Source organism: Argentina silus (assembly GCF_951799395.1).
Source record: "Argentina silus genome assembly, chromosome: 10".
In the NCBI taxonomy this organism is placed as follows: domain Eukaryota; kingdom Metazoa; phylum Chordata; class Actinopteri; order Argentiniformes; family Argentinidae; genus Argentina; species Argentina silus.
This window is the reverse complement of record NC_139664.1, coordinates 19333419-19359812: the sequence shown is the minus strand read 5'-3', so window position 1 is coordinate 19359812 and position 26394 is coordinate 19333419. Positions and strand designations below refer to the sequence as shown.

General features: G+C 40.2%; 1 protein-coding gene across 1 annotated transcript; it reads left to right on the top strand.

Moving 5' to 3' along the window:
- Positions 1–18: 18 nt before the first annotated feature.
- Positions 19–8708, top strand: LOC310811328 (uncharacterized protein; the record flags this gene model as incomplete). The annotated part of the gene is made up of 11 exons (XM_083679449.1): positions 19–108; positions 855–1028; positions 2512–2577; positions 3775–4140; positions 5042–5059; positions 5279–5330; positions 6242–6285; positions 6417–6564; positions 7177–7290; positions 7425–7480; positions 7874–8708. The coding sequence occupies 11 exons, from the start codon at positions 19–21 to the stop codon at positions 7895–7897; spliced, it is 1152 nt and encodes a 383-aa protein (XP_083535575.1). The 3' UTR covers positions 7898–8708.
- Positions 8709–26394: the final 17686 nt, after the last annotated feature.

Sequence of the window (26394 nt, the reverse complement as noted above, 5' to 3'; positions counted from 1 at the left end):
CACCCCTGCATGCCAATTATGGTGGACTTCTGTCAAGACCTGGACTATAACATGACTGCCCATCCAACCGGTGCCAGTGGGTACAACCTGCAGAAACTTCGGGAGATCGTACAGACGGGCTGTTCACCAGATGTTGCCACTTTCTTGTGCGGCCTTGTTTCGCCCAACTGTGTGTCGGAGGAAAACGACAACATACCACCTTGCCATTCGCTCTGTGAAAGAGTGAAGCATGACTGCGAACCGGTTCTAAGACGGAAAGGTCTTACCTGGCCAAGGAAGATCAGATGTGGAGCTTATCCAATGCAATCCTGTGCCAATGTAAGTATGAATGTGGTCAACTGTAGGCAACATAGTACTCAGGTATTTCTTCTACATTTTTGCAATGCTTAGCCAGATCTGAAAGTGACCTGAAGAATTTTGGATGAAGAAAATCTGGTAATAAAAACCTTTTATTAACCACACAGGAGAAAAAGTCTCAAATGTTGTTGCCTGTCTTGACACATGAGTGTAAAATACTTTAAGATACTTTTTGTTGTAATTTACCATGGCTTTGCATAAGTAGCATAAAATATCTAGTTGTATAGGCTAAATGCCTAGTTATGCATTGGGGCTGTCTCTGTGAAGCATTCCAAAGTATTTCGTTTTAATTTCTTTCAATTCAGGGTCGAGAGATTATTCCTACAACATTTCCCCCAAGGACTTGTCAGCCAATCAGCATCCCTCTCTGCCTCGACTTGCCCTACAATGAAACTGTAATGCCAAACATACTTAACCACTCTAACCAGAACGATGCAGGTCTGGAATTACAGACGTTTTCTCCCTTAGTACAAGTGCAGTGTTCTCCTCACTTAAAGCCCTTCTTATGCTCTGTGTACGCTCCGGAGTGTGTGTCAGGGAAGGCACGACCCCCCTGCAGAACACTCTGTGAGCTAGCCGCACTGAACTGTGAACCCCTCTTGAAGAAGTTTGGCTTCCAATGGCCTAGTAGGTTGGAGTGTGACAAATTCACCACTGAATCGTGTGAACACGTAAGTGTCCCTATCCGTAGCATGTATGAAACGTATCACGCTTTGATAGCATGTTCCTTGATGTATTGTGCATTATGCGCACCATGGTCCTTCATGTTACGTTATGTGTTGTCATAGTTAGCTTACCATCATGCAGTAATTTGAGCTTCACTGAGACCTGTTAACTGTTGCCTCAAGATTGTAGCCCTGCCATGTTTTTGCGGTATTGATATCTGCTGCAGAGCTCTAAAGCTTCTCTAGTACAGCAGCGACAGTTGACTCAGGTCTCAATGAAGGTGACATCACTGCATGAAGCTAAGCTATCTATGAGTAATACAACTAATTGTCTAAGACAAAAACAAGTGAACGGACAGAGAACAAAAATAAATAGAAATAAAATAGAGAAAAACATAGGTAGACTAGAGGGACAAGACAGGGACGGGGAAACAGATGTGGGGGTATAGGGGGGGGGGTCCATGTTGGTGCTTCTCACACCTCTTTTGGAGGTCTGGGGAGAAACTGATTTTTTTTAGTTCTGCCAAGGCAAGGTATTTGATTGGTTTAACGTGTCGCGAAGTGTCACTCATTTCAAAAGGGTTTCTACCCCTTTGTAGCTACTTTCTGCAAAGGATTTCCCCAGGCTTTCTGAAGTAGGAAAGCCTGGTCTTAACAAGGATAGAATGACCTCAGTATTATTGCAGTTTAGTTGAAGGAAACTCAGCCTTTATCCAAGCCCTTATGTTGTGAAAGCAGCTTACAAGTAGTGCTGTGGCATTGGCAGTATTGCGTTCGGTGGAAACAGCTTCAAGTCGTCTGCATAAAAATGACATTCAAGCCCATACTTCCTGATTGTTGTTTCCCAAGGTTAGCGTCAACTGATTTACTGACGGATTTTCATGTTCTTTTCTTTCACAGGAAGATAGCAATCCTGAGGTGCGTTATCAATCTTATTGTCAAAGTTGTATTAACAAAATGTGTACCACATGTTGTCATCATCACATAACCATAACCTCGACTGGGTTTTTACTGTTGGAAAGGAAACGTACGTGCATTAGCTCCTCTGGAGTATACTCAGATCAAATGTAGAATGCCCTTCATGTCCGTGGTAAGAAATGTAGCTTTCTTATGGTTATCCTGATTCGATGACTCTGTGTGCTTTTTCTATGTTTGTGTATTATGTTTACTTCAATTTCTTTCAATTCAGGGTCCAGAGATTATTCCTACAACACTTCCCCCAAGGACTTGTCAGCCAATCAGCATCCCTCTCTGCCTCGACCTGCCCTACAATGAAACTGTAATGCCAAACATACTGAACCACTCTAACCAGAACGATGCAGGTCTGGAATTACAGACGTTTTCTCCCTTAGTAAAAGTGCAGTGTTCTCCTCACTTAAAGCCCTTCTTATGCTCTGTGTACGCTCCGGAGTGTGTGTCAGGGAAGGCACGACCCCCCTGCAGAACACTCTGTGAGCTTGCCGCACTGAACTGTGAACCCCTCTTGAAGACGTTTGGCTTCCAATGGCCTAGTAAGTTGGAGTGTGACAAATTCACCACTGAATCGTGTGAACACGTAAGTGTCCCTATCCGTAGCATGTATGAAACGTATCACGCTTTGATAGCATGTTCCTTGATGTATTGTGCATTATGCGCACCATGGTCCTTCATGTTACGTTATGTGTTGTCATAGTTAGCTTACCATCATGCAGTAACATGAGCTTCACTGAGACCTGTTAACTGTTGCCTCAAGATTGTAGCCCTGCCATATTTATGCGGTATTGATACCTGCTGCAAAGCTCTAAAGCTTCTCTAGTACAGCAGCGACAGTTGACTCAGGTCTCAATGAAGGTGACATCACTGCATGAAGCTAAGCTAACTATGAGTAATACAAATAATTGTCTAAGACTCAAAGACACTTTACAAAAACAAGTGAACGCACAGAGAACAAAAATAAATAGAAATAAAATGGAGAAAAACATAGCTAGACTAGAGAGACAAGACAGAGGGACAGGGAAACAAGCGTGGGGGGGTATAGGGGGGGGGGGGTCCATGTTGGTGCTTCTCACGCCTCTTTTGGAGGTCTGGGGAGAAACACATTTTTTTTAGTTCTGCCAAGGCAAGGTATTTGATTGGTTTAACGTGTTGCGAAGTGTCACTCATTTCAAAAGGGTTTCTACCCCTTTGTAGCTACTTTCTGCAAAGGATTTCCCCAGGCTTTCCGAAGTAGGAAAGCTTGGTCTTAACAAGGATAGAATGACCTCAGTGTTATTGCAGTTTAGTTGAAGGAAACTCAGCCTTTATCCAAACCCTTTTGTTATGAAAGCAGCTTACAAGTAGTGCTGTGGCATTGGCAGTATTGCGTTCGGTGGAAACAGCTTCAAGTCAGCTGCATAAAAATGACATTCAAGCCCATACTTCCTGATGTTGCTTCTCAAGGGTAGCGTAAACTGATTTACTGACGGATTTTCATGTTCTTTTCTTTCACAGGAAGATAGCAATCCTGAGGTGCGTTATCAATCTTATTGTCTAAGTTGTATTAACAAAATGTGTACCACATGTTGTCATCATCACATAACCTTGACTGGGTTTTTACTGTTGGAAAGGAAACATACGTGCATTAGCTCCTCTGGAGTATACTCAGATCAAATGTAGAATGCCCTTCATGTCCGTGGTAAGAAATGTAGCTTTCTTATGGTTATCCTGATTCTATGACTCTGTGTGCTTTTTCTATGTTTGTGTATTATGTTTACTTCAATTTCTTTCAATTCAGGGTCTAGAGATTATTCCGACAACACTTCCCCCAAGGACTTGTCAGCCAATCAGCATCCCTCTCTGCCTCGACCTGCCCTACAATGAAACTGTAATGCCAAACATACTTAACCACTCTAACCAGAACGATGCAGGTCTGGAAGTACATCAGTTTTACCCCTTAGTAAAAGTGCGGTGTTCTCCTCACTTAAAGCCCTTCTTATGCTCTGTGTACGCTCCGGAGTGTGTGTCGGGGAAGGCACGACCCCCCTGCAGAACACTCTGTGAGCTAGCTGCACTGAACTGTGAACCCCTCTTGAAGAAGTTCGGCTTCCAATGGCCTAGTAAGTTGGAGTGTGACAAATTCACCACTGAATCGTGTGAACACGTAAGTGTCCCTATCCGTAGCATGTATGAAACGTATGACGCTTTGATAGCATGTTCCTTGATGTATTGTGCATTATGCGCACCATGGTCCTTCATGTTACGTTATGTGTTGTCATAGTTAGCTTACCATCATGCAGTAACATGAGCTTCACTGAGACCTGTTAACTGTTGCCTCAAGATTGTAGCCCTGCCATGTTTTTGCGGTATTGATACCTGCTGCAGAGCTCTAAAGCTTCTCTAGTACAGCAGCGACAGTTGACTCAGGTCTCAATGAAGGTGACATCACTGCATGAAGCTAAGCTAACTATGAGTAATACAACTAATTGTCTAAGACAAAAACAAGTGAACGCACAGAGAACAAAAATAAATAGAAATAAAATAGAGAAAAACATAGCTAGACTAGAGAGACAAGACGGACGGGGAAACAGATGTGGGGGATGGGGGGTATAGGGGGGGGGGTCCATGTTGGTGCTTCTCACGCCTCTTTTGGAGGTCTGGGGAGAAACAGATTTTTTTGTAGTTCTGCCAAGGCAAGGTATTTGATTGGTTTAACATGTTGCGAAGTGTCACTCATTTCAAAAGGGTTTCTACCCCTTTGTAGCTACTTTCTGCAAAGGATTTCCCCAGGCTTTCCGAAGTAGGAAAGCCTGGTCTTAACAAGGATAGAATGACCTCAGTGTTATTGCAGTTTAGTTGAAGGAAACTCAGCCTTTATCCAAACCCTTATGTTGTGAAAGCAGCTTACAAGTAGTGCTGTGGCATTGGCAGTATTGCGTTCGGTGGAAACAGCTTCAAGTCGTCTGCATAAAAATGACATTCAAGCCCATACTTCCTGATTGTTGTTTCCCTAGGTTAGCGTCAACTGATTTACTGACGGATTTTCATGTTCTTTTCTTTCACAGGAAGATAGCAATCCTGAGGTGCGTTATCAATCTTATTGTCTAAGTTGTATTAACAAAATGTGTACCACATGTTGTCATCATCACATAACCATAACCTCGACTGGGTTTTTACTGTTGGAAAGGAAACGTACGTGCATTAGTTCCTCTGGAGTATACTCAGATCAAATGTAGTATATATTATATGTAATATGAGTGTAGAGGTGAAAAGTAATACTTTTTCCATTTGTTTCTCTACAGGAACTTACAGCTGACAAAGTCCTCAACAAGCTAAATGAACTTCATCAACAATGTTAGATTTGATTTATGGAATTGATAGCATTACATAACATATTTTGCTGTGCACACTAGGGATTTCACAGAACAGTCCACTCTGTGATACAGAATTTGACTATACCGTGAAAACTGTTGTTTTGCTCCTCTCATGATGAAACGTGCAATTGTCTGCAGCAACAGTTTAATTAATAAGCTCTTATTAATTCACCATTGAAATGATGCCTCTCGTGTAAAATGAACAGCTTTTCATACATGCGACAGCAAACTTATTGCTTTCCACTGTAAGGTTTTGGGTAGGACCCAGGTACGGTGCATATAAAGGAGGCAGACGCGTGCATAAAAAGGATCTTTACTTGAAAGTTGATTTGTTAACACAGGATACAAACACAGACTTACTTGAAAATAAAGGGAAAAACAGTGAATTTCAATGGCTTACTTTTCTCAGGTGACCAACACACAGTGCACACACTGTGAAGACTGAGCGGGGAGTGAAGGGAAGTGAGGGTACATAAAGCATTAGTGACAATTAAACACAGGTGCAGGCAGGTAATAAGTCCACTATGAGTCAGTGAGTGAGTGGGTGAGGCGACACAGGGGGCGGCCGGAGGGAGACACCTAGGGATCGCACTGGGAAGTGTGATCCGTAACAATCTGCCCTATGGCAAGCTGCTCGGTGCCACTTTGCAACATCATATAACCATTTAATGGACAAATAACCATAGCCTAATACTTAATTGACAATTTGGTTTTGAAACTGTGAGGCATATTGCCATTTCCCCTGGACTGTGGAGAACCCTCAAAGGATGTGCCATACCTGATGACTAGTAAAAAAATCGGTATTCATGAAATCCCTAGTGCACACATACAAAGTGAAAACACTGTTTATTTGTATCACAACCATGTTATGTTCTGTTTCCTCATATGTAGCACTAAGTCTTCAGACTGCCTACTTATTGTTGGTTGTAGAGGATGTATCCTTTCTAACTGCCAGAGAAGCATTATGAACAAACAAAATCTGCAATTGCAAGTTTTTAATGTCCTCATCATTCATTTTGCATGTCAATATTGACAGTTCAGTCTCTCCTTAACCAGCTTCTCTCAGAAAGACAAATCAGGTAAACTGGACGTGAAGGAATTCAAATACCTGAACGACTATGTGTCTACTACTAAAAGAGAATACATAGACTACGAGCGGCAAAATCCAGGCTTTGTCATGGAACACCAAATGAAGAATGCCCTTCAAGTCCGTGGTAAGAAATGTAGCTTTATACCCGCCCCCCAGCATTTGAACTACTTGCTGTAGTTGGCGGACCACAATGAAACCCAGGAGGAGATTTGATGGGAAAAATGTAACATTGAACAATGTCATTTCTGTCTCTAAAAGCGCATTATAAATTATGGTATTGATATATATACGTAACATAACCTATTTGGCGCAATACATTTTTTGTTAACACACTTACGTTTTCAATTTCTTCTTTTAAGAACCTTTTAAAACTAGGTTAACATTTTGGTGCAAGATCTAAAAACTTTTTAAAACCAGTTTATCAGGTAATCCATGTTGGTGCTACTCACCCTTAATGATGCCATGACATCTTTTGTTTAACACAAACTCAGCATGTCACTGTTATGACGTGCAATTCAAATAAACCTACCTTGGCTGTTGTCGATTGACAGGAGAAAACATTTAGCTGGAATTACAATCATTTATGGCTTAAATTCAAAGGTTTAACTGGGTGCTGATATATTTGCTGAGTTGTTACAAAGAAACAATCTCAAATTATATATCCATTAACCTCAATAAAACAGTATTAGGTACTGAAAACTAATAAACCTATTAATTGTAATAATTTGTTATGTAGATTTAATTTTGGATGATGGAGCCTTCAAAACATTGTGGGACCGGTACAACTCAGATGGTGGAATCAAATATGATGACTTTATGGCAATCCTGACGAAGCTCAAAATCTTAAAAGGTATGAGACATGCTGTGCTCCCATGTACTAAATGGTTATGATTGAAATGACTAGGAAAAAAATGGAGTGAATAGATTGCAAAATCAAAGGAGTGTAACTTGGTCTGCATTTTGTATACTTGTTTCCTTACCTAGATCGCTTCAAGTCCCAACTCCTCAGTTCACCATGTGAGTGTTTCTCCTTCAGTCAGGTGAGTTAACAAGCTTGGGAGAATATCTGATGTTGACCGCATTACTTCAGTATTTTATTGTAGCCTGGGATGGTCTGGTGGTTAGTGCCCATCTTCATAACAGAAACTGCATGCCCGTGTTGGGTTTGAATCCAGCCCATTGTCCTTCTGACCAACACTCTCATCCTACTTACCTGATTGTCATCACTCTGTCCAATAAAAAGTGATACTTATTTATAAAAATGTTGTATTATTCTATTTCTTTTTGGAAATTAAGAACACTTTGGTAACTAAGAAGCAACTGTAGCTTGATGTTATTACTGTCAATGCTTTATGTAGTGTATATGTTTGAAAATGGGTATAGGAAAAAGTATAATGTTTATATAACGTTCTGTCTCTCCATTCCTGTTCTAGTTAATCAAGACCGTTATCATATAGGACAGGCACCGCTGCCCAAGTCGCCTTCGTGGGTCAAATTATACAAGTATCATACAAACTTCGAAGTTGCATGAGTTTCAGACAGTTTAGATACTTTTAGAGAGAGGGGAATCTCCTCCACCTCAATCTATAGAATCTATGCGTAAGGATTAAGAACCATTTAAGGCACAACATCAACAATCCAGTACATTAAGATGTTGTGATAATGTAAACCAGATATTGTGGTCACTCAGAGGTAAGACACATTATGATATCTTGCCATGGTCTAGGAGAGACAACTAGGATTACATACTGAATAATAAAGTACCAAATTTGATTGTAGGATTAAACCCTGCCTGTTAGTACAGAAGCTTGGTAAAATGTGAGAAATTATATCTTCAACTTTTAATAATGTTTTCAAACGTTGTTATGAGTTGTTATGTTGTTGTTGTTATCAATGATATTGACACTATATGTTACTTTGTCATGTTTATTTGTTCTGTCGGAGACTTTCAGATAATGCAATTGGTGGGATCACTGCAAGCCCGTGATTAATCTAGTATTCAAGTAGATGTGTGAATTTACTTTGTGAATGAATAAAGTTGATACTTATCGTACCTGCATTCCTGCCTGTTGTTGTGTCTTCTGGGGGATCCAAAAGAACCTGGTGTCCGCAAGAGAAAGCTGTTGAGTTATACCTCCACTGTATGCTAAGTCACACTTACCTGCATACTTACCTGTAAGAGTTAAGGCGACATACAACGTATCTCTTAGTACTGTCCACTATCACAAGAATGTGCTGATTTGTGTAGTTGTCATGGTATTCCAATCTCAGGCCCAGCTACTTGATTTATGGGTGTTTCCAAATGAGGCATTGTGGGGTGACAGTAACACACAAATAAATGTTAAGTTAACAAGTTACCTTTTCTACCCTTTTTACTATTTGCTATTCCATTACAACTTTTGCAACTTATTTATGAATGTCTTATAAATGAACCTTATTCTAAAGTGTTTTGTTTGCTTCATACGAGACAGATCTCTGTTGGGTGATGAGTGTTACAATGTATAAGACACAGTAGAACCTCAATCATAAGGACAATTCATTTGATTTAATGCTCAAGATGGTTTAAACCAATCAAATCTTTGCTATGGTGTTGTTAGGGTGCAAGAAAATCTTTTTGGCCCAACTTGAATACTTATAATAAAAGAAAAAAAATCCTTATATAGGGCTTTTCTCAGGGACTGTAATCCATGCACAGTTCAACAACAAGAGGGTTCCTTTAGGTCAATGTGGCCTTGCACCTAAATCAAATTGTTAGATTGAAAACAGATAGAGCCCAGGGGACAGATATAACTGGCCCCATACTGACCGACTATCTTGATTCGTACTGTTACTACATAGCCATTCTAGTTTTATACAAAATCATAAATGAGTATAATTCTGATCACAACACACCAACGAATCACAATGGTGTATATACTGATCATAGCAGAATCATAGAACAGTGTATGACTGAACAAAATATAATCATCATGACATGGTTATACTGATTGAAAAAGATTGTTGTATGGTTATATTGATTATAAGAATCTAATGAATGACAGATGAGAAATGTCTCCCCTCACAGTATGAAACACGGTCACGTGGGGTTTTGGCCTCAAAAGTAAATGTGTGTTTGAGGACACGCAGAGTAGCCTGTTTGCGTGTCCGTGTACGCAAATGTTTACCTTTGTGCAAGTGTAGAAACATTTTGGCGGCACTCAAAGATATTATAATTGTTTTTGCTCTCACAATATTAGAGTTACACGTCTGCAAAGCAAATCGAATTTGTGCAAAATTGCATGCATATACATCATTACATTGGCACAACTGGATATCTGTGTCGACAAATCTAATCTTTCCATGCGTGAGGTGTGGCATCAAAGTAATACCATACTGATACTGTAGTTGTAACCTATCGTTGATTAAAGATTGAAGATTGGAACATGTTTGATCAGAATATCCCTTCACCACATACTGCATTTTTATCCAATCAGTTGAGCATACACAATGAGCGTAGTATCTATTTTCTTAATGGATTACACTTTTTTTTTCATTTCACTTATTTTTCCCCTCACAGGAAGATGATAATCGGTTAAGGCCATTTATCTTCTTAATCATGATCTTAATAATTCAAAACTTGGATGGTTGTATTTTGAGATGATTGGATTGTATCTGCCAAGAGCAGACACACACAGGTTAAAATTGGGGTGTACAAAGATTCTACTCTGGGAGGAGTGATGAACTATGGTATGTACTTCTACTCTTGGGGTAATGCTGTTCCCGGACACTTCCGCCCAAATGCTCGGAAGGTCTGGTGGACCAACGTGTCTAACTTGGCCTTTGTTTACCCAAGGAATTACACTGAGAAGGAATGTGTGCTGGCCAAAGTACATTTTATGTTGTGATTTACGTGTGAAAATTGTTGCTAATGTGTCAGTGGTACAATGAGTTTGAACATTCGATTTTCATCCACTCCCGTAAAACCCCTGCTCAATCCAACATCTTTCTATCATATTTGGCGACATGATTTAATATTTTGGTGAAATGGATAGGTATGGATAAGTAGTGATTAATGACAAATAGTCTTTTCTACTTGGCCAACCACCAGCTAGCTAGCTGCTTAAATCAGCTAACAGTTAGGGTTTGTAATAAAGATTGAGACACATTTTCAAAGTAACGAACTACTGAACAGACATGAAAAGAAACATTGTTGCTAGTGGGCCAAGTGATCATGTCAACTGTAGGATCGGCTACAATTTCTGCTAATGTGCTACATGTCAGCAGATAATACCTAGAATAGATCTGACATCATATGAAAAATTTCCATTATACATAATATACTGTATACAGTTGGCCAGTGTTTAAAAGGTTCATTGTTCACTGCTATCGCAATGGTGGGCTAACTGAATGCTGCTTCTGCGGCAGACGAGTTGTGAAGCCGTGTGAAGTGCTGTCGAAACCCACAACAAGGTGGTGACAAGAGCTGTAAATTATGTTAGAAAAGATCCATCCTTCTGTTGATATAAATTACTGACAGTTCTGACAATATTGGTGTTCCCTCCAAATAATCACTAAAATAAAAACGAGAGAGAATGGTTTGTGATTGCAGAGCTTTGTCTTATCAGCTTGCCTTATCAGATAGGTTGGCAAAATCTAGTTCATTATAGCAGATCAGCTCATAAATTACAGAGATGAAGAGTGGAAATGTTTTAAATATCAGGTTATCTTAACGAGGACCAAACATAAATGGGATAAACTTGTGTTTTTCCAAATATCCTGATCTATTCTTGCGCAGGCAGCAACCAACACGTGACAGCACATGAAGCAGGGGAAATGTTTTTGGCATGAATAATAGCAAGTCAGCTTTGATAATGAAACCTATGGATTACAGAATAAAGTTAGGAATTTTCATACGAGACAGGTGTAAGGATTTTGGGTTTCAGTGGGAAAGAGAATGGATAAAAAAAAGTAGTCTACAGTAGGACAGTAGAAAATGGCTGTGACATCAGCCCACAGTTGATTACAAATTCGCTCACCTTCCCCCACTCCAGCCCTATATTGCAATTCGCTGCCCATTACAGACCCATCAAACATCGTTCTGTCTGTACACACACCCCTCCTCCAGCATTGAGCCCACTAAATGTTTTTATTTGTTCCATAACGGACAGTGTCTTCCGTAAGTTCTTAAAACATTTCACAAACGATATCTATTTCATCTGTACAATGACTTGTTCTGTAAGAGCATGCCCCCTATACAGTTGGCCAGTGTTTAAAAGGTTAATCTACCTCCATGCTGCTGCTGTAACAGACACGGGATGAGGCTTGGGGGTCTATTAGGCTGTGAACTTGTTAATATAGCCTCGCTATGTTATTCATCTTGCCATATTATGCTACAGTATATTATATTACAGACGGATGACACGAGAGTCAGGAAATAGCCTTCTAGCTCCAGGTTTATTGAAGACTCAGAGTGACAAAGGAGTGATACAACATATAAAAGATATAAAAACATTACTAAGCTAACATAATAATATGTATACTCAAATACAATCGATTTCAACAGTAAATCCAAACAGCACCATTGAAATGCAATGCTAGCTGCTAAACAACAGGCTACATGAGCCGGGCTGCTTATCTACACAGCACACAGAAAACTCCATAAACTACATCATTGGTACAAAATATACTTTATATTGCAAGATGTACTTAAGAGGTAATCAAATACTCACAGGCAAATGCTTACGCAGGGCACAAAAACAAAGGATGGCAGGATAAGGCGAACACAAAAATAAATATAACCTTGGCCAGAGGAGCGCTAAAAACAACGCATTAAATGCAGAGCAGAATCATTAGTGTTACTGACCGCTGTCGTTACTAGGTACGCGTTGCTAGGATTGCGTCTTTCTTGTGCCGTGTGTGTAAGACGAGAGCGGAAGGCTGGAACAGAGCCAAATAAGGTGTCTTTTTAAGCCATGACAACAACGATCAAATGACCACACACAACTTTCATCACTGTCCTGCCCTCCCATAGGACCGAATAATGTATGACTTATATCACTATGTTACCAGTCCACTAAGTCATGGTTTTTAAGGACTGCTGTTGATATTTAAGCGTCTGGGGGCCCTATTAGAAATGGAAAGGTCATCATCAGTACATAAATGATTATGTACTCATAAATAAAACATAAATAAAACATGTCTGTGTGATCCCTATATTTAACTTAAGTAAACTGAAAGCTAAACTTTTTTTAATCATAGCTTAATAATGATTAAGCATTACTTAATGCCACGTAAGCATCAGTTAAGTGTCATTGTGATCCGTATTGTAAAGTCATAACTATTCCTTAGTTTATTCATTCATACAGTTAATAATGCATGCATATATTTATAAAGCATTACTTAATGGCAATTAAGAGGATGTGGATATAGGAACTGCTCTAAAACATGTTTCTCTTTCTGTTAGTCTAGATTCTTGAACTTACCCTGTGACCGCAAAGTAGCTAGCTCATTCAGTGACGTGAGTTTGGATATTGTTTTGCCAAATTGACATCAAAATACCAAATTCTACTGTTAAAATACTCCCTTGGAATAGTGGCAAGTTGTGATGACCATGTCATATCAGTCAGCCTGAAATATGTTGAAATATGTTGAAATATGTTGCACACGAGAGCTGTAAGCAAACACTGCCACTAGGTTACAATTTAAACGACACGCCGGCTCTCATGGCATTTTGTATGAATTGTTAGCCTAGCTATCTACTCAGAGAAAAACATGGACACATTCTTGTCAGTGTCTATACACACATAGGCCTCATTTATTTGTATATGATACTAGAGCGTAAGCCTATTCTAATTGTAACATGACCACACTTATTGTGAAACAGAAGGGAAAACATTGTTATCCTAGTAAAGGCACCCCTTTCATTCATGTCATTATGATTATCTGCAATAGCGTTCACATAACGTAGCTAGCAAGCTATAGCTAGTCCAGGCGAAAGCTAAGCATTTACTAAACCATATAGTTTATTGGTTTGATTCCAGCGAATATCGTAGCCAATCTCTCATCCATCCATCCATCCACGTCTTGAAACTACTACTATTGAGTAGAGGGCAGCACGTTCAAAAGCCGTCACAACATAGCAATGTTGCTGTATCTGCAGCTTAGTTAGACTAGCATTCATCAAAAAAAAGTTAGCACTTTGGTCTTCACCATAGATCGTCTATGGGCATGTGAATGCGATATGTTATACATTTAATAACTGTATTAACTACGAACTTAACTCGTTCTCGATGCAATGCTCTAGGACAGTGGTTCTCAACCGGTGGGGCGCGAGTAGGCTACAGGATGGGAGGGGAAAAAAAACGAAAAATCACGGACTCACTGGCTATTAGTAGACCGACAAAGGAGATGCAACAGATTCCCCCCATGTCGAAATGCAAGTGGTTGGACTATTATAACACACAAACAAATCAACCACACAGTTTCATTTCAAATCTACCAATACAGGGGATAGTATTTTGAGCCTGTGACGCAACGTCACGTAAGTGCTACTATATAAGCGTCCGCACACGCGTCGTAGCTCCATTCACTCTAGTCTAGTCTCTTGCCAAATTCGCTTGTGCCAACTCTCGCTAGTCTATCTGTTATCAATCTCGATATCGATTTACTTAGGCCTATACTTCAAAACCCAAACAGTCTTTTTAAAGACTAACCCCACAAACAGTCTTTTTAAAGATTATCCCCATCTCAGCCCTAGCCAGTAATTTTTTTAACTGCTAGGCGTGCACTTAGCTAACTAGCTAGCAACTTTTTCACCGTGTTGCAACACAACTGTACGACCCACGCGACTAAGACACACACACACTCACCCACTCACAAAGGACTACAATTGTTAAGTCTTAAAATAAAATCTGCATTGCCTGCAAAATCGTTATTGTGTACTGTTGTATTAAAGATCGTGCCTAAGTCCCGACTGATTAGCCCCCGATACTAGTCTCTCAACATAGCCACACACGCACACATCGTTACATCATAGCCTAAACTTTATTGAAAACACAACTAATCCACATCCAAATTATTTCAAAACCAAACAAAAATGGAGAGATTTCTAGTGAGGACCAACAAGGCAACCGACGCACCACCAGCCGCAAAAAAGCTTCGAAGGTACGATGAATGAAATACCGCAAATACCGCAATCGTGCACAAATCAAGGATGATTTGAGGCTATGTTTATCAGACATTGCGCCAAGAATTGAGGATCTTTGCAAGGCAAAGCAGGCTCAGGTCTCACATTAACATCGCCAACCTGCAAGCTTCTGTAAAAAATGCAGATGATATGCCTACTCTTAGGCCTAATAATAATAACAATAATAAAGCATAAATTCATATCAGAGGTCTGGTGCCAATTCCCAATTATAGCAGTAGCCTAGTAATGATAATAGGCCTACTGATGATAATGATAATAATAATAATAATAATAATAACAACAACAATAATAAAGCATGTAACCTCATATAATTATATAGCAATAGCCTAGTAATGATAATAGGCCTACCACTACTCATAATAATAATAATGCCTGCAAGCTCACATTAGAAGTCTGGTGCTACTGCCAATTACAACAATAGCCTAGTAATGATAATAGGCCTACCTACTGCTACTGATGATGATAATAATAATAATAATAATAGTGTGGGCCTAACAATAATAGCCTAGCCTAGGGCTATCTATCTATCTATCTATCTATGCAAGGTGGTGTAGTGGGGGTGGCGCCGGGAAGGGGGGGGGGGGTTGCGCCGGGAGGAGGGGGGGCCCCAACTGCAATGAACCAGCTTTGGGGGGGCCCAGCTTGCAAAAGGTTGAGAACCCCTGCTCTAGGACATTATCTGATGGCGCCCGAAAGCCGCGTCTTAATCGGTTATTATGTAGAACTTGCTGTTGGTCTGACTAGAGAAATGTCATAGGTATGTCATGAGGCACATGGTAAACGGAAACAGCTGAATTGGCCCGAGGCTTGGCGTGAGGACGTTCACCTTCGGCTGAGTCTCGGACCGTTTTATGCCTCTACGGCGTTGATTATTCCTACATAATTCCCACTATGTCCACTTAGAACACAATCACAATAAATGTCACTCGAACGAAGGTAATGGATTCCAAGATCTGTTGTGTATCTTGTGAACCTATCAGATACAAGGGATGTTTCTCTGTACAGCTGTCCAACGTGGCTGTACATGGTACATGCTTTGCTGCCCCTTGTGGTGAAAGGTGGACCCAACAACTTAAAATGGCTTAGGCTACACCCCCAAACTGTATATTGTGGCCTGGTGGTTTTTGCTCTGACATGCACTGTCAACTGTGGGACCTTATATAGACAGGTGTGTGCCGTTCCAAATCATGTCCAATCAATTGAATTCACCACAGGTGGACTCCAATCAAGTCATAGAAACATCTCAAGGATGATCAATGGAAACAGGATCCACCGGGGTTCAATTTCGAGTGTCATAGCAAAGGGTCTGAATACTTATGTAAATGTGATACTTCAGTTTTTTCTTTTGAATAAATTAGCAAACATTTCTAAAAACCTGTTTTCACTTTGTCATTATGGGGTATTGTGTGTAGATTGATGAGGAAAAAAATGAATTTAATCCATTTTAGAATACGGCTGCAACATAACAAAACATGGAAAAAGTTAAGGGGTCCGAATACTTTAGAATGCATGTATGTTTAGAAGAGGAGCGCTTGCGACCATTTCATCGTACTTTCACTCACTCCACTGTATCCCAGTACATATAGCAATTAATGACCAAAAACTATGTTTTAAGTGAGAAGTTATGGCTTGTCAAAAGCCGCAAAAGACAGGACATTCAAAAATGAGCACCACCACCCATAACTATGCACTAACAAGGTTTTCTAGCACACAGCTTTGATACCTGTTATAGTGCTGTATGTTGTACTTCAAAAAACATGTAGGCCTACTCAGCACTGGGCAGGTTGCTTAGGATTCAAAGCTTCTCCCAAACAGCCTAATTCATACTCTAAGAGTATGTGTTCTTCAAGATAGTGATTTATATTTTTGCATGATACAATACAAGTTCCTTTTTATTGCCACACAACCTAAGTTAGTGGAGTTTGTTTTCAGTACAGTATGGTGGGGAAGATTGCACTCGGTCCATGGTATTTACACCGGAAGGTGATCTGCTGCTAAATTACAAAAATGTGATCCCATCACTATCCTGCGAGACAATTAATAATCCTATTAGAAAAGCAAAAACATTTAAGAACTAGGCATATTCATAAATAAGACAGTGGCTGACATGTTTGGATATAAAACAAAAGTTCAGCGACAATACTGTAGGTGAGCAACATGCAACAATAGGACTGTGAGATAGACATAATATTACGGATTTACATAATATGATGGAACACATATTGCATGAGTGTTAGCGATAAATCCAGGCAGTCAGGCTCGAAGTTTGGACAATATACATAGTGAAGTGACCCTCTGACCAATCGATCCTATCGTTTCTTTCTTTAAGTGATCGATGAAAACATCGAGGTCAGGGCATAGACTTTTACTCGAGTCCAGTCTAGAAAGCGAACTATGGAAAAAAAAAATACGAAAAGAAGATGCCATTCAAATTCAGACATAACTAAAAGAGACTAAAAGAGAACAGCTCATGTTGTTTTAAAGTGTAGCTGCTTGTACCACACTAATAACAACGACTGAGAACCTCAGAGACAGGGATTTGGACTTGAAAGTAGATGATTTTGCTGAACACAAGGCGCTTCAAATGAGTGAATAGTAGGCATCTTTTCGTAGCGGATGGGAGGGGATTGTTGATATAGCCTATCTCATGGTATAATGCAAAGGACGTCTCGCCAGTTATTAACAGTAGTTTAATAGCTGTCATTATTCGAACATGTGGGGCCAATCAAAGACATTTTCACCCGGCCGGTCGTGAGTAGCTTCGCCACTGCGCTATCTTTTGTGTAAATTGATAAATTGCTTTTTCGTGTACTCATCTTCATCCACAGCCGTCTTTATAATTAAATGGAGTTATTGTTTTCTAAGCCGTGAATTCATTAATTTGTGTGACTTGTGAAACGTATGACATTTTATTAGAAATTCAGAGGTTGTCATGGAGATAGCTTGGCGCTGGCACGACAGAAAAAGTGATTGACTTGGCAAATTTGACAAATGTCAACGGTGATGACGTCATCGTAACAATGGGCTTGTATTGATATATAATCGTATCGACAGACGTGAAGCTCATTTCTGCAAGTTGCGGTATGGAACAAGCTTCGAAAGGAAAACAGGTAGGCTACATTTACTAACAAAGCATTTTATGTCATTTAATTTTAGTCATTCGACTCTTGACAATTGTGGTTATGGTGTACTCTGCTTACTGTAACTCTCAACTTTACTGTAACTCTCAAATAAGAAGGGTCTGAAATCAGGCTTACTTAACATGGCACTGCAATACAACTGTTGAATTCACCTAAAAATTTACCAAATGCCCATATGTGCACAAAATGCAGTTTTTACAGTATGTATGCATATAGCTGAGTTGCTTCTTTTTCAGAAGAACACCTCCTTGGCTCCTGAGACAATGGGGATACCCCCTAAATCAGCCAAGCATCCTCATCCACCAGTGGGAAGGCCTCCTCAGATTTTGAGAAAGACTCCTGAGAATACTCGGAGCAGATTGGCTGCAATGACCAAACTTCCTGTTTTACCTGGGGTTGGCCTCACGTTGACCAGGTTACGCCTGGGTGAAAAGGTAGGCCCTGTGACACACTACACCTCATTTCAGATCAGAATATTGCCAATGAAAGTAAAGGTAGACATGTAGGCTCTGTACAGAAACAGCCCCTAGTCCCTACTCCCCAAGACAGTTGTGTATATTTGAAAGGACTGGATAGGTATAAGCAAGGCCCTGTCCAGTAACATAGCCACTACTCTCAAGACATGAGTACATCTGAAATGACTGGGTAGTCATAAACAAGATGGCTAGTAGATTCCACCTATTCTGTCGTAGGACATGTTTTAGATACTAACATCTTGTTTTACAGCTATCTGATCCAGTCAGCAGGTCTCTGTGGATTGAGACTCAGTCTAGTGTTTTATTACTTGGTAAAATGCAATTAGACCATCTGCGAAAGAGGAAATTACAGTACATGCTTTATCAGATTCAGATTAGCTTCACAATCCTTCTTTAAAAAGACATGGAGCAAAATCCAAGGGCCAAACTCCATCATGTTTTACCAGCTTTCCCCTCATCTAGGCCTATCAGAGCAGTTAGAGAATAATAAAGAAAGATTGCCTTTTAAAAGTGACCCTCTTACTTACCAAGGGCCAGACTGTGGTGCAGTAAAAGTAAACTACTAATGTCATTCCTCCAGTTGTTCCAGCCAACAACCGATTTCAACCTCAGTGACCCCAACTGTCACATTATAAGGCCCAGTTACAGCAGCTTGCATGACCCAAACCTCAATGATTACTACCATAAGAAGGACATGCATGACAAGTTGAAGAAGCAAAACTTCATCACGGAAGATGACAAAGTAAGTTCATGTGATGCGTATTACTCCTTACCATTGTAAGGTGAAACTGAACTTAATTAATGATGTTTCAGGATACACTTTAATCCAGACCATATTTATTTCTCACATAATGTGGTATCTTCCCAAGGTTGTATGCTCGTTGAAGGAGTACAACACCTTCAAACAGTACCTGGATACTGTTCAAACTGACCTTGACAAATCCTTCAGAATACAGATGGTAATGTTCAGTGTTCTAAAATAAACATTTAGTTGAGATCACACATGAAGTAACTTGATTATAGACATTTGAAATAATCGCTCAAATAATCTCTGTAACATGCCCTTTCCTCATGTTGGTACATACAGTATCTAAAATATGCAAATACAGTTTTTATTTGATCATATTTCAGAAGGAACACATGATGAATCTAGTGAAGCTGCAAGGGGAAGGCCAGATTGCTGAGAATGTTACTCTGGCTGACATGAGAGAGTTTCTGTTGGAGGAAGGAGCTAAGAAACTGAAGCAACTTCAGTCGACCAGTGATTCCAGGTGGGCAGGATGTACATTTGTGACCACATCCCCATTGTGATGAATGATTCAAACTTGGACTGAATCTGTATAGCCTCTTATGAATGTATTTTGTTCTGTGTTGGAAATGTCCAGTAAATGATTTGTTGAATTCAGTGATAGGGACAGGGGACAGAAAGATGGCCTGCAAACTGCATCATGTGTCACACAGACAGAGGACGTTCTCTGTAAACAGCTGGTAGGGATGTTAAGGAGAGCAAAACTGTTAGAGATTTGAGATTTGATAATGACATGAAAATGACAGTTCCTTGATCTTATGCAATTGCTTTGAAATGACCATGTACTCTAAGAGTAGTATTAAACTCCTGTTCCTATCCAATGCAGTATGAGGAGCGATCTCGGCTCAAACTCATTGAAAAGGATGTACAGCAAGAGGTCAACAAGGCAAGGTACCTGAAGGAGGTCAAAGACCAGCAGGACAGCAAGGTAAAATGTTACACTTTTATATTTTACAAAGCTCCCAAAAACGTATTAAAAACTAACAGCACATCCAGCTTCAATAATTCAGAGATGTATGGAATGATAGAACCAACACATCTGTTTTAAGCCATGGAAGCTGTGTACAAATGTCAATGTTTTTACCCTAGAACAATAAACCTTTAGTATTTTTGCACTTCAATGTCACAAGAAGGGTGATAGCTTATGTGGCAGCTAGGTTGACAAGTTCCAATTCAATAACCTTGTTTTTACCTTGGACATATCCAAATAATGTTTCTCCTCACAGAAAAAAAGTATGTACGAACTAAAACAAGCCATTCAGCAGAGAAAAATGCAAGAGATGGTGAATAACATCCATGACTATAAAATAATGACAGAAGCCAGTAGCAATGGCAAAAGGCTCCTGGAACAACTATATGAAACACCACAACTTGGTAAGATTTCACATTAAGTCATGGGATTTGGGGTTGAAAGTTTCAAGACCATTTAAAATCAACATGTAAAACAAAATCACATCAATTATCTATACTGTGAAAAAGATTGTTTCACTGGCAGGTAAGTCAGTTTCACTGACAAAGTATCGTAACTAATACATATATATTCACTGCCTATTGTTTTTGAGGGGCATTTCTGTAATTCTGTAATGTATGGTGGCCACAGTATTGACATGTTCATTGCCAATTAATAATAGATTGTGAATATATGTCATTTGACATTTTCTGTATTTGTAGGGATGACTCCAATGGATGAGCATTGCCTGCTCCAAAGGAGACGAACCCTGGAACGCCTTGCACCTCTGCCCAGCAACGCCAGAGTGAAGGTGGAGAAGGCGAACGAGACAGAGCAGGTACAGATGAAATAACATTGTTGGTATTTTTAGGGTCAGGGTTAGTATATTGATGTTACTCATTATACACTTTCAAGGTCACACTTTGCATTACATTGCCTCTTTAACTGTGTAACAACTTGATAATTACACTAGTAACAACATTGTATTAATAAGCTGTTACCTAGTACCTTTTTTGTTTTAAGGGGTAGAATAGATGTAGCTTTGAAATGAGTAAATAGGATTGGAGAACATGAAAAGAAAATAATAATTATACTTCTACTTACAGTCTAAAATTATTCAAGGCAAGAAAATAAGACAATCAGAGAGGAAGAGTTCGAAAGGACCTGTCGTGAGGCTCCCCAGTTACCCAATACTGGCGAAGACTCTGAAATCAGGCGCCTTCACCAAAGCAACGTGTCAGACGCAGCTAAAATCAGTTGTCAGGCATGCTGTCCTAGACCATCTAGGGACAAAGGGCGTCAGGAGGCGGCTAGCCGAGTCAATCAAGTGTGAGGTGAAACTCAAGACTTCGGCACGAGGGTCGAAACCAGCAGCACAACGGGCTTGCAGTGCCAGAATTGCTTCTGACATGCTGAAGTGTGTTTCTCGGGTTGTCAATCCATTTAAACCCAGCGACGAGCCCGTCTGCAGGATTCTCGGGGGGAATAAAGATAAAAAGCCCAGCGGTCAATCGGATGATCCATCATCCATGAATGAAGAAAAGCTCAACAGCTATGTGACGACGTTGATCGCCGGTATTTTGGAGGAGGTCAAGCAGCAAGTCATCGTAAAGGTTCAACAGGTCTGCCCTAAAGTATTTCAAGTGGCCACTGCAAAGGCAAGCAAAACTGCCCTGGATGTGGTTACCAATATGCTGGAGGATGTGAAGGACCATGTAATGCAGGGCAACATTGGGCTAAACACATTTTTTGATGTTGAAGCGGTAAATCCAGAGCCATTTGACAGCCAATCTCCTACGATGTCGGCTTTAGAGGTGGCACATGCTGAGATGGAGGAGGCCGGGCTCCAGTCCGAGCTAGACGATGGACATCCAGGGACCTGGATGTCATCAAAAAACATGGACTACATTGCCACAGGCCTCATGGGAAGTGTGTTTAATAACATACTGGATCAGGACCTCGTACTGCTTCAGGAGCCCGGCACATTGGTCTCACATGAAGTCTCTGTGCCCCCAACAGATGGAGAGATGTCTAACTCTGTGGTTAGTCAAGGTTCTTTAAAACCACCCTCCCCAGTCAATTGTGTGACTTCCCTTAAAGACAAATATGTTTCGATGTCCGCAGGCAATGATCATTTTGCATGCAGCAGAGGCCTCTTCTCTGCACTCCCTAATTTTCCTTTAAAGGGAAAAGTTACTGAACAGATTTCATATTCGAAGGGGTCTGTGTCCATGGAAGAGCAGCTACGCTCCATCTCCCCATCACCCAATGTGACTGAAGCAGAGAGTCAGAGGATATCTGACACAGATGAAGAGGACGGGAAATCCACATCCCCAGTGCCGCTCCAACTGTCGTCCACCATGTCGGTCCTGGATGTTAACCGGCTCCTCACCCCAGGCAGACAGGAGAAGCTGGGGTTGCCATGGCGACCAACGCATCACCTGATAGATAACCCGGGTGTCCCTCCAAAGAAGGTGAAAATTCACACCGTCTATAGAAACCCCCTTTTCTTCCCCACTGAGGCCGTGCAATCGACCAGTACGTCCTCGTCTGATGGAGAATCCTCTACTCCAGAGAAGGCCCTGAGTCAGGCTGGCTCAGATGAGGAAGGAGTCGATGAGAACATGCTGGCCTGGATGACCTCCCTTCGGGACACCCTCAACGCATTTCCGCCCATTGCACCTACCCCACCCACCTCACACCCTCCTTCACGCCGTGGTTTATCTACCAGAAGAAGAACTGTCTCCAGAACCTCACCTCAGAGAAAGAGTGAGAACTGAGAGGGACTCAGTTGCCTGTATTATTTTGAATTGCATTGAAATAATGTAAAAATATATTCAAAATGAAAGAGAACACCCTGTCCAGTTCTTTTCAGTCTTTCTGATATTTGTCCTTACGATGTCCATCTTGGCCTTTCTCACAGTTGCCTCTTCAATGTAACATGTACATTTCATACACAGTTGCTCCTCTGTTCACTATACATTGCAGATAGATAGATATTTATATTCGATACAAAAACATATGTTTTTAAGTTAGATATTTTGAGTTGTCAATAGCCGAAAAAGACCGGAAATTCAATTGAGTGCCAAAATATGACTGTTACTACAGTAGCTTTGTTGGGCTACTGTACTTCAAACAACATAGTTTACACTCAGCACTGGACATGTTGTTAAGGATTCACACCTTAATGGGATTAATTAGAGACTCCATTTGGCAAGTAGATATCTTGGTCATCTCAGGCCTTGAGTAAACCATTTCAACAACAGCTTTGAACAATACCATTACAATATAATGTTAATACACTTAAGTATATGTAAAGTAATTTGCACATAACCCAGCATTTCTGTCTAAAATGTAAGTTTTGGTTAACAAAAGCACTTACAGTTTGCTTATTTATTGGATTCAATGCTCATTTTGAGATTGGATTATGTATTAACAGTGCTAACCTTCAGTTTTGTGCATTTAGTTGCCAACTGTAACATAACACAACTGCAACATAACACAAACACAAGGTATGGCAGGTAGTCACATATTAACGTGAACATCCTATGGGCTTACTTGCTTGGAGGTTGGCCTTGTTTAGAGGTTGAGTTACTGAATTGAATGGAACATGTCATATCCCCCTCAAACATAATTGGGACTGAATGGTTGAATATTTAAAACCAAAAAAGCAATTTAACAGTATGAGTCCTTATTCATGATCAAAAACTATGTTTTAAATGAGAAGTTATGGCTTGTCAAAAGCTGCAAAATACAGGAAATTCAAAATGAGCATCACCACCCATAACATCACCTGTGCACTAACAAGGTTTTCCAGCACGCAGCTTTAATGTTGTGTTAATGTTGCTGTATGTTGGTCTACTGTACTTCAAACAACATGTACTCACCACTGGGCAGGTTGCTTAGGATTCAAAGCTTCTCTCGAACAGCCTCATTCATCCTCTTCAGAGTGATGGTACACACCTATAGAGGACAGACTGCATACAGAAGAATATGCAGGTCAGTGCTTCATTGAACAGGTCTGTTGTCCCCCACCTAAAACCTGAGTCCATCATGGAAGCCCATTTGGGGGCTTCTGCCCACCTACTTAAGACAAAAAGCTGTGTGCTGTAAATTTGTAAATTTTGTTAATATTTTGCTATTTTGTAAATTTTCTGGCAATACTTGCTATTGTTTTTTATGTCCATGCAGCAACCTCACCAAGTCAATTTCCTGTATGTGCAAATATACTTGGCCAAATAAAAGAATTCTGATTCTGAAACACTAACGCAGGTATATGTTTGTTGGTTTACACACATAGGCCTCATTTATTTGTATATGATACTAGAACGTAAGCCTATTCTAATTGTAACATGACCACACTTATTGTGAAACAGAAGGGAAAACATTGTTATCCTAGTAAAGGCACCCCTTTCATTCATGTCATTATGATTATCTGCAATAGCGTTCACATAACGTAGCTAGCAAGCTATAGCTAGTCCAGGCGAAAGCTAAGCATTTACTAAACCATATAGTTTATTGGTTTGATTCCAGCGAATATCGTAGCCAATCTCTCATCCATCCATCCATCCACGTCTTGAAACTACTACTATTGAGTGGAGGGCAGCACGTTCAAAAGCCGTCACAACATAGCAATGTTGCTGTATCTGCAACTTAGTTAGACTAGCATTCATCAAAAAAAGTTAGCACTTTGGTCTTCACCATAGATCGTCTATGGGCATGTGAATGCGATATGTTATACATTTAATAACTGTATTAACTGTAACTGTATTAACTACGAACTTAACTCGTTCTCGATGCAATGCTCTAGGACATTATCTGATGGCGCCCGAAAGCCGTGTCTTAATCGGTTATTATGTAGAACTTGCTGTTGGTCTGACTAGAGAAATGTCATAGGTGTGTCATGAGGCACCTGGTAAACGGAAACAGCTGAATCGGCCCGAGGCTTGGCGGGAGTCCGTTCACCTTCGGCTGAGTCTCGGACCGTTTTACGCCTCTACGGCGTTGAATATTCCTACATAATTCCCACTATGTCCACTTAGAACACAATCACAATAAATGTCACTCGAACGAAGGTAATGGATTCCAAGATCTGTTGTGTATCTTGTGAAGCCATCAGATACAAGGGATGTTTCTCTGTACAGCTGTCCAACATGCTTTGCTACCCCCTTGTGGTGAAAGGTGGACCCAACAACTTAAAATGGCTTAGGCTCCACCCCCAAACTGTATATTGTGGCCTGGTGGTTTTTGCTCTGACATGCACTGTCAACTGTGGGACCTTATATAGACAGGTGTGTGCCGTTCCAAATCATGTTCTATCAATTGAATTCACCACAGGTGGACTCCAATCAAGTAATAGAAACATCTCAAGGATGATCAATGGAAACAGGATCCACCGGGGTTCAATTTCGAGTGTCATAGCAAAGGGTCTGAATACTTATGTAAATGTGATACTTCAGTTTTTTCTTTTGAATACATTAGCAAACATTTCTAAAAACCTGCTTTCACTTTGTCATTATGGGGTATTGTGTGTAGATTGATGAGGGAAAAAATGAATTTAATCCATTTTAGAATACGGCTGCAACATAACAAAACATGGAAAAAGTTAAGGGGTCCGAATACTTTAGAATGCATGTATGTTTAGAAGAGGAGCGCTTGCGAGCATTTCATCGTACTTTCACTCACTCCACTGTATGCCAGTACATATAGCAATTAATGACCAAAAACTATGTTTTAAGTGAGAAGTTATGGCTTGTCAAAAGCCGCAAAAGACAGGACATTCAAAAATGAGCACCACCACCCATAACTATACAAGGTTTTCTAGCACACAGCTTTGATACCTGTTATAGTGCTGTATGTTGTACTTCAAAAAACATGTAGGCCTACTCAGCACTGGGCAGGTTGCTTAGGATTCAAAGCTTCTCCCAAACAGCCTAATTCATACTCTTAGAGTATGTGTTCTTCAAGATAGTGATTTATATTTTTGCATGATACAATACAAGTTCCTTTTTATTGCCACACAACCTAAGTTAGTGGAGTTTGTTTTCAGTACAGTATGGTGGGGAAGATTGCACTCGGTCCATGGTATTTACACCGGAAGGTGATCTGCTGCTAAATTACAAAAATGTGATCCCATCACTATCCTGCGAGACAATTAATAATCCTATTAGAAAAGCAAAAACATTTAAGAACTAGGCATATTCATAAATAAGACAGTGGCTGACATGTTTGGATATAAAACAAAAGTTCAGCGACAATACTGTAGGAATTGATTCATGAATTAATACAGGTTTGGGAAGAATACAGATGAAATGTGACAAAATCTACCATGTCCCCACCATGTCTACCATGTCTCTCTCTCCCTCTCTCCAGTTCAGACACAGGGTGAAGTTTGAG